This window comes from Equus caballus, chromosome 13 (genome assembly GCF_041296265.1).
Source record: "Equus caballus isolate H_3958 breed thoroughbred chromosome 13, TB-T2T, whole genome shotgun sequence".
Taxonomy (NCBI): Eukaryota; Metazoa; Chordata; class Mammalia; order Perissodactyla; family Equidae; genus Equus; species Equus caballus.
The window spans coordinates 7832415-7848275 of record NC_091696.1 but is presented as its reverse complement, the minus strand read 5'-3'; the positions used below and the strand labels follow the sequence as shown (position 1 = coordinate 7848275).

At 43.9% G+C, this 15861-nt stretch overlaps 2 protein-coding genes across 2 annotated transcripts in view; both read right to left on the bottom strand.

Moving 5' to 3' along the window:
- Positions 1-13148, bottom strand: part of ZSCAN25 (zinc finger and SCAN domain containing 25) — a 58436-nt gene extending 45288 nt beyond the window's left edge. The window contains exons 1-2 of the mRNA XM_070231653.1: positions 13115-13148; positions 12636-12798 (exon numbers count right to left, since the gene is read on the bottom strand). The gene's annotated coding sequence lies outside the window, so the exon portion shown is untranslated. The remainder of the gene's footprint in view (positions 1-12635; positions 12799-13114) is intronic.
- On the bottom strand, positions 2850-12774 carry LOC100630140 (zinc finger protein 883). Its single transcript, XM_070231671.1, is given in 4 exon segments — positions 2850-3087; positions 3089-3592; positions 3594-3916; positions 12636-12774. Coding segments are annotated over 3 exon segments (861 nt in total). The 5' UTR covers positions 3848-3916; positions 12636-12774; the 3' UTR covers positions 2850-2984.
- Positions 13149-15861: the final 2713 nt, after the last annotated feature.

The following is a 15861-nucleotide window of genomic DNA, read 5'->3' as shown; positions in this document are numbered from 1 at the left end:
CCACTCCTGCCACCTAGCCAGGGACACCCTCTCTCTCCTTTCACACAGGCCCTTGATGCTCTCCATACTCCCAGCCCAGCCCTCTTGCTAGCCCTCAATGACTAACCCACCCGATCCTATGTGGTCTCTTTGTGTCCTTCTCTCAGCACCTGTGAACAGTTGATATCCTCTATTGTATAGCTTCTCAACCTTGGTTGCACATTAGAATTACCTGAGAACTTACAAAATCCCAATATCTAGGCCATACACAACAGCAAATACATAGGATCTCAAAGATTAGGATCGAGGCATCAGTACCTTGAAAATTCCCCAGGTGATTCCAGTATGCAACCTAAGTTGACAACTCCCGCTTCACTGTGTCTTCTTGCCGCCAAGAGCCATGAGGGGGGCAGGGAGATGGGGTCACCATGGGTTCGGGTGACCAACCATCGTGATATGCGCAGGACTGAGCATCTTCTGGGATGTGGGACTTTCAATGCTAGGACTGAGAAAGTCCTGGCAAATTGGGTTGAGTTGGTCACCTGAGTGAGCTCTAAGAGCTCAGTGAACTAGTCTGTCCACTAGTAATACTTGTGCCCAAAGAACCAGAGCCCCTCTTTAGTGCTTTTGATACTGCTAGGCAAACTCTTTCTCCCCTTTCCTGGCCTCTGCCCTTGGGGCCTGGCATGTGACCCTGCACACTTACCTTGTCCTGGGGTGCCCTTCCGTGCAATACTTCTCTTGATGGTAAGCATCCTGCCCCACCTTCACACCCAGCTCATCAAGCCCTGTCTCATTCCTGAATCTTCTCAGACCCCCCCAAGAAGGAAAGGGCCCTTTCTGTGGTGTAAGGAGGGGAGAAGGATTTGTGGAGGGTCACATGCCAAGTGGAGTAAGTGGGCACAGTAGCTCAGACCTCAGACCTGACCTAACAGAGTGTAAGTTCATACTCAGGACATCCAGACAGCAAGGTAACCCTTACTGTCAATAATCACCTATAGGGATGGTGGAGGAAGGAAGGTGGAGGAGTGCAGAGGAGAGTTGACACAAACAAGACAACTGTGGTTTCCAGTAAACAGATTCATCCCACAGCCATCCACTGAACACCTACTGCGTGCACAGCACCAGACCAGGCACAGAGGCCACAGGAGAGAGGCAACTTTCAAGAGTCCATGATATAAGTCTCATTTTTTTAGATAATCACTATTCCAGACTAACTAGAGGAAAAGTAATCTGATTTTTTCAGATCAAAAATAAGCATTTACAGCAAAGTAAGGAGTTCTCTCAGATACCTAGAATAAATCTAATAATGTACTACTATTCCTAGTAGAGGTACTTTTGGAACTTCTTTTAATGATTAAAATATTCATGGTAAGGGGCTGGCCCCGTGGCCGAGTGGTTAAGTTCCAGCGCTCCGCTGCAGGCGGCCCAGTGTTTCGTTGGTTCGAATCCTGGGCACGGACATGGCACTGCTCATCAGACCACGCTGAGGCAGCATCCCACATGCCACAACTAGAAGGACCCACAACTAAGAATATACAACTATGTACCGGGGGGCTTTGGGGATAAAAAGGAAAAAAATGAAAAAAAATAAAAAATAAAAATCTCAGTAATTTAAAAAAAAAAATATTCATGGTAAATGGGTGCTCAAAAGCTTTTTTTTAAATTTTATCAATCAATTAGGTATCACACTATTCAACTGCTTTGCAAACTTCTTCCTCAACAATGACATGGTAGTGAAGCTCTGCCTCAGGTTATGATGGAGTTTTTGTCATAGTGGAGTTTGAACGGTAGCTTTTTCTGATAGGAAATCTTGAAAATTATTATTGAGGTTCTTTTTTTAAAAAACGGCCAGAAGTTTACAATTTCTTTCTACCTAAACTTGAAATAAACGTGTATTTGTCAGAAGGATAGTAAGTATGTGTGTCGCTAGGATTCAATCAGAGAAGCAGAACCAGGAGAATCAGAACCGGGAGGAGATACACACACACAGAAGCTGAACCAGAAGGAGATACACACACACACACACACACACACCTGGCCCAGTGAGGGCACAGGAGGATCCAGAGGAAGGTGGAACAGTTGCAGGCCCCAGGGCTGCCTCACAGGTGAGCCGGCAGATCAGCAACAATGTGTGTGAGCTATAAAGTAACTGCTGCTTTTCTTCTGCCTCCAAATCTCCCAAGAATCTCCTTGGAGCCTACTCATACAAGAAAGGGAATTCTAAAACATACAAGAAGGGGAATCCTGGCAAAGGCAATTCAGCCCACCCAAGCTGACCCATGACAAAATCATGACTTGTCAAACTGAGAAATTATTTGGCTTAGAAAATCTGCTCATTTATTAAGTGCATTTATGTCATATAAAACAAAAAGAGATTCGGTAGTCTGCAGGACACTGAGGAGCGAAATATTGGCCCGAGAAGACCCAAGAGACATTTCCATCTACAGTTACAACAAACAGGACAGATGAGACAGAAGGAAAGCTATTGGGTTCAAAGGTCACCCTACTGCTTCCCTGATCTATGAGTCTGAATCCAGAATTCTCTGATTCTTTCTCCCCTGGAATGGACCTAACTCATCCCATTTTCGAAGGATGTCTATGGAGATTTGAAATGCAAAGCATAGAATCTCCCTCTGATGTAGATCATCCATATCAAATAAAAGAAGTGCGAAAGGTTCCACTTTAGTCATCACCTCTGTGGTGCTGCATTAATGCCCCTTTCGTGTAGACTCTCAACACAAAAGAGGCTCTTCCCTTATCCATCATTCCTCCAAAGTGAAGCTGCTGATGCTGAACAAAGCGAGAACTCCTAACGGTTTTCATACACTGAACACACACATGAGATTTGTCCACTATGCAGACTTTCGGGCCTGAATAAGAGTTGAACTAGGACTGAAGGCCGTCCACACTCACTGCACCCAAAGGGTGTCTCGCCAGCGCAAGTTCTCTGATGTTCAATAAGAGGTGAACTCTGATCAAAGGCTTGACCCCCTTCATTTCATTCATGGTTTCTCCCTTGTATGGATTCCCAGATGATCAATAAGGTAGGAACTACACTTGAAGGTTTTTCCACATTCTTTGCATTCAAAGGGTTTGACTCCACTAAGTTTTCTGATGCTGAACAAGGTGGGAGTTCCGACTAAAGGCCTTCCCACATTCACGACATTCATAGGGTCTCTCTCCAGTGTGAATTCTATGATGTTTAATAAGGAGTGAACTCCTACTAAAAGATTTCCCACACTCATTACAATCATAAGGAGCCTCCCCTGTGCGGACTCTCTGATGCTCAAGAAGGTGCGAGTTACGACTGTAAGTTTCCCCACAGTCATTACATTCATATGGTCTCTCTTTGGTGTGAACTCGCTGATGTTCTATTAGATTTGAGCTCTGACTAAAGGCGTTCCCACATGCAGTACATTTATAGGGTTTCTCCCGAGTGTGGATTCTCTGATGTCGAAGAAGACTTGAGCTCCGACCAAAAGCTTTTCCACATTCGTTACACATGTAAGGCATCTCTCCTGTATGAATTATCTGATGCTGGGTGAGGTGTGAGGTGCGCCGGAAGGTCTTCCCACACTCACTACATTCATAGGGTTTCTCTTCAGTATATTCTTTGATGCTGAAAAAGGTTTGAACTGTGGCCAAAGGCTTTTCCACATTCATGACACTCATAAGGTTTCTCTTGTCTGTGGATTTTTTCATGCTGAGCAAGGTAAGAGTTCCGCCTGAATAATTTTCCACATATGTTACACACTGGAGATTTCAGTAAGAGTTTGTGGCTGTTGGATAAGGTTTGCGATATTACCAAAGTTTTGTCCACATTCACAGGCTCCCTCTCATTTTTGTTCACATTCATATCCTTCATGCAGTCGTATCCCCACTTCAAGAGTTTTCTGCTTTATAATTAACTGATCCTCAATCCAGTTCTCACCATCTGACAGAAAGTATAAAAAAAGATAAATGTAACAAGAAAAACTCCTGGTGGAAAACTGGATCATCAAAGAATTCCACAAGTAACTAATTCAAAAAAGTATGAAAAATGGCCCTGCCATATAGGGAAAAGATGGATACAAGTTGAGCAAATTGGGGGAAAGTGGTGGGGAAGCTGAAGTTAGGATTTATATATGAAGGAGCTAACCAGACAGATACACTGGGATCAGCAGAAAAGGAAAGCAGAGTTTGAGGGAAGTGGGATCATTTCAGAACCTAGGAAGGGTGATGGGGACTAGGTGTGGGGAGTGGCAGGGACTGAAGAGGATAAACAGAAGAGAACCTCACCCCAGAGGTTCTGTCCACACGGTACCCTGGCCACATGGATTGTCTCTGCTGTAATGGAAGACTCCTTCACATAATCGGACACCAAGACCTTCCTCACTCCTGTGGAGAATCTCTCTCTACACACAGATGCCTCACATGCTCACTCACAAACAGAGACACACTCAGACGTCACATGCACCTTTATAATAGTGCAAATCAAGAGGATCTGATAAAGCAGAGGGGAGGGAAGAATAAAAGGAAAAGTTGTTTAAAATATAAAGCACGGGGTAGAGAGAAATATTTCCAAATCGATTTCAACTCTCAGAGAATATTAAAACAAATTCTAGGCGCCGGCCCAGTGGCGTAGCAGTTAAGTTCATGTACTCTGTTTCAGTGGCCTGGGGTTCGCCAGTTTAGATCCCAGGTGCAGACCTACGTACCATTTATCAAGCCATGCTGTGGCAGGTGTCCCACATATAAAGTAGAGGAAGATGGGCACAGATGTTCGCTCAGGGCCAATCTTCCTCAGCAAAAAGAGGAGGTTTGGTGGCAGATGTTAGCTCAGGGATAATCATCTTCTTCTTCAAAGAAAATACAAATTCTGGGGGCAGCCGCAGTGGCCTAGTGGTTAAGTTCAGCGTGCTGAGCCTCAGTGGCCCGGGTTCAGCTCCAAAGCACAGAACTACAACACTCTGTTAGTGGTCATGCTGTGCTGGTGGCCCACATACTGAAAAATAGAGGAAGATAGGCACAGATGTTAGCTCAGGGTGAATCTTCCTCTGCAAAAAAAAAAAAAAAAAAAAAAATCTGCATCCTAGCTGCATCTAAGGGAGACATGATAGAAAAACATCTCCTGTTTACTTTGACACATTTCTCCTCTCATTTATACTTACTAGATATGGCTTACTGAAGCTAGAAAGATTGTTTTGCAGTGATATTAGAGAAAGTAGGTCCTCTGCTTAGAGGGATCTTTCTGGAAGAAAGGGGTGGTGAGGAATACCCAATGCAGCATTTCCATCAGCAGTGAAAGCCTGAAACATGCACAGCCCTGATTTTACTAGGAAATGTTATTGCTTTTAAGGGATTTAGTAATTATTTGTGATATCATCACAGAACCATATTTATACTTGTTCTCCACCTCCAGATATGCCTTCATCTTCTGTAGGTTGAATTTGGATATTGGGGTTTTTTTTTCCTGTGATGAAAACTTTTAATATCTACTCTCTTAGCAACTATCAAATATACAATATATTATTGCTAAATATAGTTACCATGCTATATATTACATCCCCAGGGCTTAATTATTTTATAACTAGAAATTTGTACCTTTTGACCACCTTCACCCAATTCACCCACCCTCTACCCCTCACCTCTGGCAACTACCAATCTGTTCTCTGTATCCATAAATTCAGTTTTGTTTTTGTTTTTGTTTTTTTTAGATTCCAGATATAAGTGAGATCATACAGTACCTGTCTTTCTGTTTGAGTTATTTCATTTAGCATAATGCCCTCAAGGTCCATCCATGTTGTCGCAAATGGCAAAACTTCCTTCTTTTTATGGCTGAATAATATTCCATTGTGTATAGATACCACATCTTCTTTATCTATTCATCCATTAGGTTGCTTCCATGTCTTGGCTATTGTGAATGATGCTGCTGTGAACATGGAGGTGCAGATATCTTTACAAGATAGTAATTTCATTTCCTTTGGATAAATACCCAGAAGCAGGATTGCTGGATCATATGGTAGTTCTATTTCTAATTTTTTGAGGAACCTCCCTACTGTTTTCCATAGTGGCTGCACCAATTTACATTCTCACCACCAGTGCACAAGCATTCCCTTTTCTCCATATCCTCGCCAACACACGTATTTCTTGTCTTTTTGATGACAGCCATTCTAACAGATGTGAGAGGATTACTGGTTTCGTGTTTTTACATCCCCATGCACATGTGTTTACCTGATGTGTTAGACAGACTGCAAGCTCCTGGAGAGCAGGGACTAGGTCTAACAAGTTAGGTACTCAAAGACTGATAAAGACAATAATCAGGTCTAAATGCTAGCTAGGCTGGCCAAATCTTTTTAGCAAGATACCATAATGAACTCGGGTCACCCACTGATACCTAGAACAGCACAATCCAATAGAACTTTCTGTGGTTATGGAAATGTTCCACATCTGCCCTACCCAACACAGTAGCAAACAGCCACATGTGGCTACTGAGCACTTGATATGTGGCTAGCACAACTGAGGAGCTGAACTTTTAATTGCATTTAATTTAATCCAATTCAATTTATTAGCTGCTTGTGGCTAATGGCTATCTTATTGGACAGCACAACTCTAGAGCTTTCTAATTTGCCAGATCTGTCCCACAGGGCTTGGAGCAGCTAAAGTGAGAAGCCCTTCAAAACTGGATTCATTAAATAAGATGAAACACCAGAAAGAGCAGATAACAGACAGTGTCTCCATCGGCTCATGTACAAGTGAGAGCGGTACCCTGGCATGCCTCCACAGGACTTGGATTTGGAATTCTTCATAAAGCAGTAGGTGTGCCTTCTGTACTCAGCTTAGGCAAATATTAAAATGAGCGTTTCTTCTATCTCCCTGGCCTGGCCCCTACCTGTCTTTCCAGCCTCCTTCTGATCTTCTCCCCTACAAAGCCTTTTCTACTGTCTGTTGAACCACTCTATTCATTCTCTCCACAACATGTGAAGGCTTAGATGTTCTAGAAGATGTGCCTTTTATCTGGCCCACTGCCAGAGATTTAACAGGCCGCCTGACAAATTCAAGAATGTAAATCCTACTGCTCTCAGGCCTGTTCAGCATCACCTTCTCCATGAAGCTGAAGGTGACCCTTCTATAGCTCCTGTAATACTTCTCATCTTTAAGAGTCCTATGACACTTCACTCATTCAGTACATTTCACTGATCGCCAAAATGCCAGGTACAGTTCCAGGCTCTGAGATACATCAGTGAGCAAAAAAGACAAAAATCCTGCCCTCTAAGGCCTTTCATTTTAGTAGGGCAGATGGATAATAGACTGTGTTAATTACATACTATCAGAAGGTGACAAACACGCTATAGGGCAAACAAAGATTAGAGTGCCCAGGGCAGGGAGTGGGCAGAAGGGGTGCAATTTTAAATACCATGGTCAAAGAAGGATAAAAAAAATGACATTTAAGCAGACTCGAAGGAGATAAGGGTATCTGGGAAAGAGCATTACACACAGAACTAGCAAGTGCTAAGGCCCTGGGCGTTCAAGGAGGCAAGTGTAATTGGAGCAGAACGAGCAAGGGGGAGAGTAGTAAGAAATGAGATCAGAGACATAACAAGGGGATCAGAGAACACACGACCTTGTAGGCTGCTATAAGAGGTCTGCTTTTACTGAGTGAGATGGGAAGCCACTGGAGGGTTTTGACCAGAAGACAAGATCTGACATTTTAACAGGATCACGCTGGCTGCTAGTGGGTAGAGCCTGTAGGGAGCAACGGGAGAAGCAGGACAACTAGCCAGGAAGCAACTGCAACAATCCAGGTGAGAGATGATCGCGACCTGGACCAAGATGGTGGCAGCGGAGGTAGTAAGAAGTACTTGGATTCAGAAAAAAATGTTGATGGTCGCATCTACTGATGGATATGGATATGAATATGAGAGAAACAAAGGTTTCTCTCTGGCTTGAGTAGCTGGAGGGATTATGTTCCCATCTACTGAGATGGGGGATATTTGTAAACCAGCTGCAGCATCTCCAATAATCTAAAAGACATTTCCACATGGCTCTCATACCAGTCTCTTGAGATCAACATGTCCAAACCTGCTCCTCCTTTTGTTGTATGAGTATTTGGTATAATATTCTTGCAACTCTCCTGTAACTTTAACATTTTTCAAAATAAAGGGCGGGGAGGCGACAACAAGCAGTGAGTCCCTTCTCTGCCCCCACACATATGCACTCAGTAAACAAGTACTATTGCTTCTAGTACAACAGACTTCTTGCTTTTGTCCCTGCCTTCCTGTTATCACTGTTAATGTCCTAAAGTCAGATCCTAATCTCCTTTCACTTCCTGCATCACACTAAACAAATCAGATTCTCTTCCTTAATATACAATGCTCAGCTGCTAGCCTCCTGTTAAAGAAAGCTAATATACCTCAATATCTGCCAAATAAAATCTGGACTCTTTGGCCTGCACTCATTTGCCACAATCTTACTCCACTCTACCTTTTCAGTCTCATCCTCTATCACATTTTCTCCATGCTCCAGTTAATTTGAACTGTTTCCTGACCATTATATCCCCAGGCATTTCCTTCTCCCTCCACCTCTGAACAACCTCCCTTCCAACTTCACCTATCGAAACCCTATTCACCCTTCAAGGTCCAGCTCAAAGGCAGCCTCCTCCCTGAAACCTAACCCTGCTCCAATCCCAAGCCAGAAGTGATCTCTTTCCTTTGAATCTCTAAAGGATACAGTTCCTGCCTCCCTCCCGGCACTTAATCACATTGTCTTCGGTCCTCTCCTTATAAATATTTTTAGTTTCGTGTGTGTATTCTCTTCAATTTATATTGAAAGCATCTCTAGAGTAAAAAATGTCTTCCATTTTTCTCCAACCCCAGTACTATGCAAAGAACTCTGCACACATTAGGTGCTTTAAAATGCTCCTGATTATTTCCCAGCAATCCATTAAAAGGAGGTTCTACTCCATTGAGAGAAGAATCTATAAATCACTGGGGGTCCCAAATAGACCATTTATAAAGAGTCTTTAGGACTGAGACTCAAATAGAATTCAGAGAGGTATATCTCCTCATGGGTCTGAGCCACTTATAAAAGAAATATCAAAAACTTGGATCCAAACTCTGGCAAATGGCAGGACCCCCTGGAATGCCTCAGCAGACAGGGGCCAGTCTGAGACACAGCTGGAGAAGCAGAAGAGAGCAGCTGCCTTCTAAAGTAATAGGCAAATGAAATGTGTCCCTGTGGATGAAGGTTTAAAAAAAAGTTTCTTCATTGATCTGCTTCTAATTTAAAGGGAGGGGGAAATTTATGCAGTTCTTCAAGTAGTTTAACTACAAAGCTGTGTGATCCCAAGTGCATTTACTTCTAATAGCAGAAGAAATGAGCAATGCTTCCTGTACTGGGTCAAATAGTGCCCCCAAAATTCATATCCACCTGGAACCTCAGAATGTGACCTTATTTGGAAATAAGGTCTTTGCAGAGGTAATTAGTTAAGGTGAGGTCATAGTGGATTAGGGTGGGCCTTAAGTTCAATGACTGGTATCTTTATGAGGGAAAAGAAAGGAAGATTCAGACACAGAAACACACGGGGAAGAAGGCCACGTAATAATAGACGCAGAGACTGCAGTGATGCAGCTACAAGCCAAGGAGCACCAAGGATTGCTGGGAGCCACCAGGAGCTAGGAAGAGTCAAGCAAGGATTCTTCCCCAGAGCCTTCAGAGGAAGCGTGGCCCTCTTGGACTGTGAGAGAATACAGCTGTTGTTTTGAGACACGCAGTCGTGGTGATTTGTCACAGCAGCCCTAGGAAACTAACAGACTTCCTATTTGATCTAACCAATCAACAAACACATATACTACCTACTATGTGCAAGATACTGGTAAAGAGATTAAAACAGTGCTTCAAAGCACAATTAGGAATGACAACCCCTACCTCGGTGACTTGGGGATGGCACCCTCAAGGAATGACGTTGAGCTGGGTCTTGAACTTTGATCAAGATCAACAAGGTAGAGTATTCCAGATAAAAATAATAGCATATGCTAAGGCTCAGAATCATAAAAGGGAATACTAAGTTTAAGGAGTAGTGAAAAAACTTCAGTCTGACTGAAATGTATGCTATGCGTGGGCAGGAAGCAGGAGATGTGGCAGAAAAATAGAGGAGAGCCAGATAATGAAGAGACATACAAGCCACACTCAGGAATTGGGCTTTATTCTACAGGTGGAGAATAATATCACCAAATCTGTTTCCCAGGAAGTTCATCTGGCAGTAGTGGGGAGGACAATGTAGAGTGTCAACAATGTGATGTGTCAACAATCCAAGAAAAATATGGGCATAACCTGAGGATGCGGCAGTGACAGGCAACAGAATCAGTCCTTTCTGAATAAAAACTGACAGGATTTGGTGGCTGACCGAATAGAGGGAGGAGAATAGTAGAGGATGACTCCAGGTTTTCCAGCTTGGGAAAACCAGTTACTAAAATTAACCAAGGTGGTCATTAGAAGGTAGGGAGGTGGGGGATGGCAGAAAAGGATGAGTGCAGAAGTGCACCTATGGGGCCAGCCCCAGTGGCCTAGTGTTAAGTTTGGTACACTACATTTAGGCAGCCCGGGTTTGGTTCCTGGGCATGGACCTACACCACTCATCAGCAGCCATGCTGTGGCTGTGGCTCACATACAAAAAGAGGAAGATTGACAACAGACATTAGCTCAGGGCAAATCTTCCTCAGCAAAAAAAGAAAAAAAAAGATGTATACCTATGAATACCTGGTATTCAGGAGTCAGCTGGAAGCAAGAGAAGCATATAGTAGTAACTAAAGGCATGGAAGGGGATAGGATCACCCACAGAAGTGAGAAGAGAAGAGGGCTGAGAACAGCCTTGGGGAAAATCATTGTTTAAGAAACAGATGGAGGAACAGGAGTGGGAAAGGCCCTGAGGAAGCAAGAGGCAGACCAGGAGAAAATGGTGCTTCCAAAACCAAAGAACAAGAGTTGCAACGAAGAGTGATCACATCAACAAAAAAACACTAAGGGGTCAAAAAAATTAGGGCTGAAAAAATGTGTCCAGTGGATTCCTTAGTTAAGCCACTGCCAACTTGGATATAATCAGTTTTGATGGACCAAAAATAGTGCCCTGCACTGAGAAGTGAATGCCAATTCCAAAGATAACAGCAACCGGTGAAGATTTTTTTCTAAAGAGGTATGACAGTGAAGGGAACAAAGGTGATTGTACCCAACTTCGCCCTGATGCTCCATCAGCCACCAGGTCCTGTAGGTTTACATGTAAATGTCTCTTGCATCTGTTAGTTTCCTTCCTCACAGCCCCAAGTCTGTTTCAGAAGCTTCATGGAGGATGGTGTCCTGCACTGAATCTTCAAGCATGGGATGCTGGGATGTGTGGTGTTTGGAGAGGCAGGGAATGGAGGAGACAGCGATGCATGTGAGAAAAAGGACACACAGGCACAACGGTGGGTAGTGCAGTGTCTTCAGCATTACCTTGTGCAGACACACTCATCTCACTGTGTTTGTCCTGGGGAACACTGAAGTTAAGACTTTAAAGTTGGGTTGAGGCCACACTGCAGAAGACCCTGAGTGCCAGGTATAGAGTATGGACTGAATGCAGTGGGCACTGTGAACTAACATGAATAAATGAGTGTTTTAGGAAAGTGAATACGGGCAGTTGGCCTCTTAGAAAGACTAGCAGCAGAAAGCCTTGGTAAGGATCTATCTCCTCTTATCTAAAACCTGATTCCTTTCTTACTTGAAATTCTTTGCAGGCCAAACTCATGACTTTCTAAAGCTTCCTGGGCCAATACCAATCCACAAGGATCTCCTCTTGCGAACTTCTACATTGTTTATCGTCCTGAAGCCGCTCATAGTTAACTATTCTAACTCAACTCTAAGCTTGTGGATGTGTAAAGGTTAGGTTTTCCTTCAACTTAATCTCAGCACCTCATACTAATAACTCAATAAATACTTGTTGAGTTAAAAATTAGCCTGAAAACAGAATTATAAGGCTAACTGTGTAAAAGAAAATCTCCCCAAACATAAGCCACCTCAATATCCATGATGTGGATTATCTAAACCTTTGTCCCCAATTAAATAATCCAAAGTTCATTTTTTTAATGGCCAGACATATACTAGATAATAGTGGGATGGCAGATTGAAATAAGAATGTTGATATTTATAGTTTAACCTCATTTTCCATCAGCAGGTGGCTGGCTTGTCCATCATACTCCATAGGCGAGGCACCCTCTTGGAGTTTATACCTTGGGTGGTACCTTCGCTAATGATGAAAGACAGTTTAGGTAGAGTAAGGGGAGGAGCCCACTCTTCCTGTTATTTGGGGTATGGGACATACTTGGCCGGGTTCATTCATTTATTGATTCACACAACACTTACAGAGCTTCCCCACAGGCCAGCAAGCTGGCAGGTGCTGGAATGACAGATCCTCAAGACTATGTGCCCTGATAGTGCTGCTGCAGGTTTGCTCCACAGTCAGAGAGGAAACATTCGTTACAGGCTTTACTTACACGTAATAGAGCTTCAGATGATAAAAAATAATCAGTATTCTTACACCAGGACAATTCTAAGCATAAGGTTAATCGTGTCCATCTGTTCTGAGGCCGCGGTTGGAAGGACAAAGTTTAGACAAAGATAAGCCAGCTAGGGCAGCTCCTCACCCTTGCTATTTCGAAGCTCCTGCTCAGGGGATGGATACAGGGACTCCGGGGACATCTGCTCAAGCAGCTTCTCCATGGGATGGGTCCAATCCCTGCTGCCACTCCAAAGCCAAGATCTTCTCTAAAAATTCTTCAGAACACGCCCCAAGGGTCAGAGCAGTCACTTCAGGAAAGGATGGGAGAAGGGGACAGGTATAGGGCAACGGTGGGTAAAGTTTTCCCAAGAAAGGCTCCCAACCCAGGAGAAGGTATGAGCTTCATTCTCCAAGCAGGCGGGGCCCTGGGGGCGGGCAGCACCTGGGGGCGGCCTTTGGCCCGGGTCCCCGACCCGCACACCAAGCAGGTTCCTGCAGCCCCACCCCAACCCCACAGGAGTCCCGTCGGCCACAGTCGTCCGCTGCAGTCTGGGCTTCCCACAGCGACAACGCAACCCCTGCACCCTCCTCCCGCGCCCGGGGTCGCCGCGCCCGGACACTCACTTGTTCAGCCCGCTCCGCCCGCTCCGCCAAGGTCAACGACCCGGGCCTCCAGGAGGATGGCTGGAACCTCGGGTTCTCGGCGTGCACTTCCGGGTCCCATCTAGGCAGCTCGGAGGTCTAATTTTGATCGCAGGTTCTCTAGGGTCCAGAGCAGCGTGCGGATAGGGGGCTTCCTTCGGAGTTTGTCCTTCCCCAAGGAGGGATTGAGGGAGGATGGAACAGAATTCTCTATCTGGCCTTCACCGCCTAAGTGGACCTGGGAGCTAGTTTGTTTCCTTCCTCATCCCACTGCCCCCCGGACTCCTCTGCTCGACGCCTGCCTTTATTACGCATCCCCACCTCCCTTCTTCACGATAGCAGGCCAGGCTGACCCCTACTGGGGCAGAACTCCTTATCTATGCCCTGATTCCAGCCAGTCCCCCTCTCCCTATGTCGCTTCAACTCAGCCCCTCCCAGGTTTGCCTGGAGTATATAAACAAGCAGGCGGAACATATTGGTACCAATTGACTGAAAGGAAGAAAAGCCTTACAGATAGGGTCAAGATCCAAACACCCTACTGCGCCTGGAGTACAGGTTTGCCAGGGGCATATTTGATTTAAGCAGGAAAAAAGTTAAAGAAATGATTTGTTCATGATAAGGGGAGTTTCCTGCTAAACTCAGAAATAACAGCTACCAATTATGGAGCACCTAAAATGACATTATCTCATTAATCCTCACAACAATCTCATGAAGTTAGTACTTTGTTACGATTTTACATGCCAGCCACTGCAGTTAGTAAGCAACTGGAGGTGGCATTTGAACCCTGGTCCATTCAAACCAGAGCCTGGCATCTAATCTCACCCAGAAAGGATAATGGAGGAAGACTGGGTGGAGATTTGCAATATAAGCAACTGTGGAAAAGAAAAAAAGGCAGACAGATGCTTGTATTTATGCCCAAGCTGTAAACTTATAAACATGAATGAAATACAAATATAAGAGTCTAGCCATTTCTAAGAGTGGAGAGAGTGGACAGGACATGTCAGCAAAATAAAAAATTGCAATACGTATTTTCTTGTTGATTTGTACAGGGCACCATCTGTTTGAAATCATTCTTACAGTCTTGGATGAAACATTGGTTCCCCTCATGCACTTGTGTTTTGCAGGGAGTGTAAGATGTGATGCCATATGATACAAATGTTAGAAGAAAAACAAGAGAGATGTCAGATGTCAGAGATGACTCCTGCAATGGAGTGCCTTTCAGGAATTATAGTCTTGGATGTCATTGCTTTGACTACTCTAATCTGTTTTAGTATTTACTCAATTGATGGTTTAATCCATTTGATTAGGTTAACTGTATCCACTGGCTAGGGCTGAATATCGTAGTGCCTGGCACTTGAATTACTGAACGAAAGAAAGAACAGATAAGGTTACATTTTTAGATGTGGGAATTCCATGGTGCCTTGCTGAAACCCCAGGGGCCTCTGTCCAACTTCATTCTTAAACTCCTCAGTTATTCACATACTATTTCCCAGAGTGAGGCATTTCTCCACAGAGCTCATTGACTGACAACCTTGATAATACCATACCCTCTCATCTGTAGGCCTCCTAACATGCTCTCTCTTTTGCCTGAAATACTGTCCCTGCTACTTTTCCAGTGTTCTCCATCTCTCCAGTGTACCTCTATCCACTCTTTGGCTCAAGCCAAAAACCTAGCAATCAAACTTCATTTTCCCATTACCCGCTTTGCTCCACTGCTATAACATAGCTAGAGGTGACAGTAAATCTTAGTAAGGGCACATGTCCATCAGCAAGTTCTAGTTGGCAGAAAAAATCAAGTGCTCATTTGGGCACTGAAAAATGGAAATGTCAATCTAGTGGCGGGAGTCGGGGTATCTTGTCAGGAGACAGAAATTTGGGAGCTTTGACCTGTGGCCTGCCATTGTCAAAACTGTCTAAGCGTGCTTCAAGGCAGAGAGTCTCTGACTAACTCTCAAAAGATATTGGGATTTTTCCTATTATCCCAGGGAGCTCTAGGATCAGTTGCAAACTGATAATAGTAAATCACAGGGACTGTAACAGGGAAGAGCTCCAGGAAAACGTCTCTGGGTTCTGGGATGTTTCTAATACCAACATCATGATGATGGAAAGCTTTGGAGTCAAACAGACCTGACTTTGAGCTACTGACTTGCTGCGTGACTCTACCAGGTTCTTTAACCTCCTCTGTAAAATGGAGCTGGTTCCCTTGCAGAGTTGTTGTGAGGGTTAAGTTTGAACATGTACACACATGTGTAGGTAGGTGGACAGAAAAAAGATGGATAAAATTAGGTGTCCTGCAACTATTAGATTTCTTCTCTTCCCTCACCCAATCTTCAAGACTAAAAAAACCAAGAACACAAACTCCTATTATATTGGATCAAATACCAGCAAGCTAAAGTTACTTACCTTCAAAGACTTTTGGTCTCCCATTTTTAAAAATGAGTTTTATTTCATTTATTAAGAAAACACATTCTGCCTAGTTCTACAGAAACCTTAAAGTATTTCCTCTTATTTCATGTGCCAACAGCATCCCAACTGAATAACCCTTTAAATCTTAAACATTCAGACTTTGTTCCAGAGGTCTGTAGAAGAGTAAGCTTTATATCAGTATGAAACAGAGTGATCCATTTTTGTTGTGAAGCAGGTTTCTGGAAGGAACTGAGTTGCAGCCAGGAAGGCGATTCCAAGATTCCAAAATGCTTCTGACTGAGGCCTTCAGATTTTATTTGAAA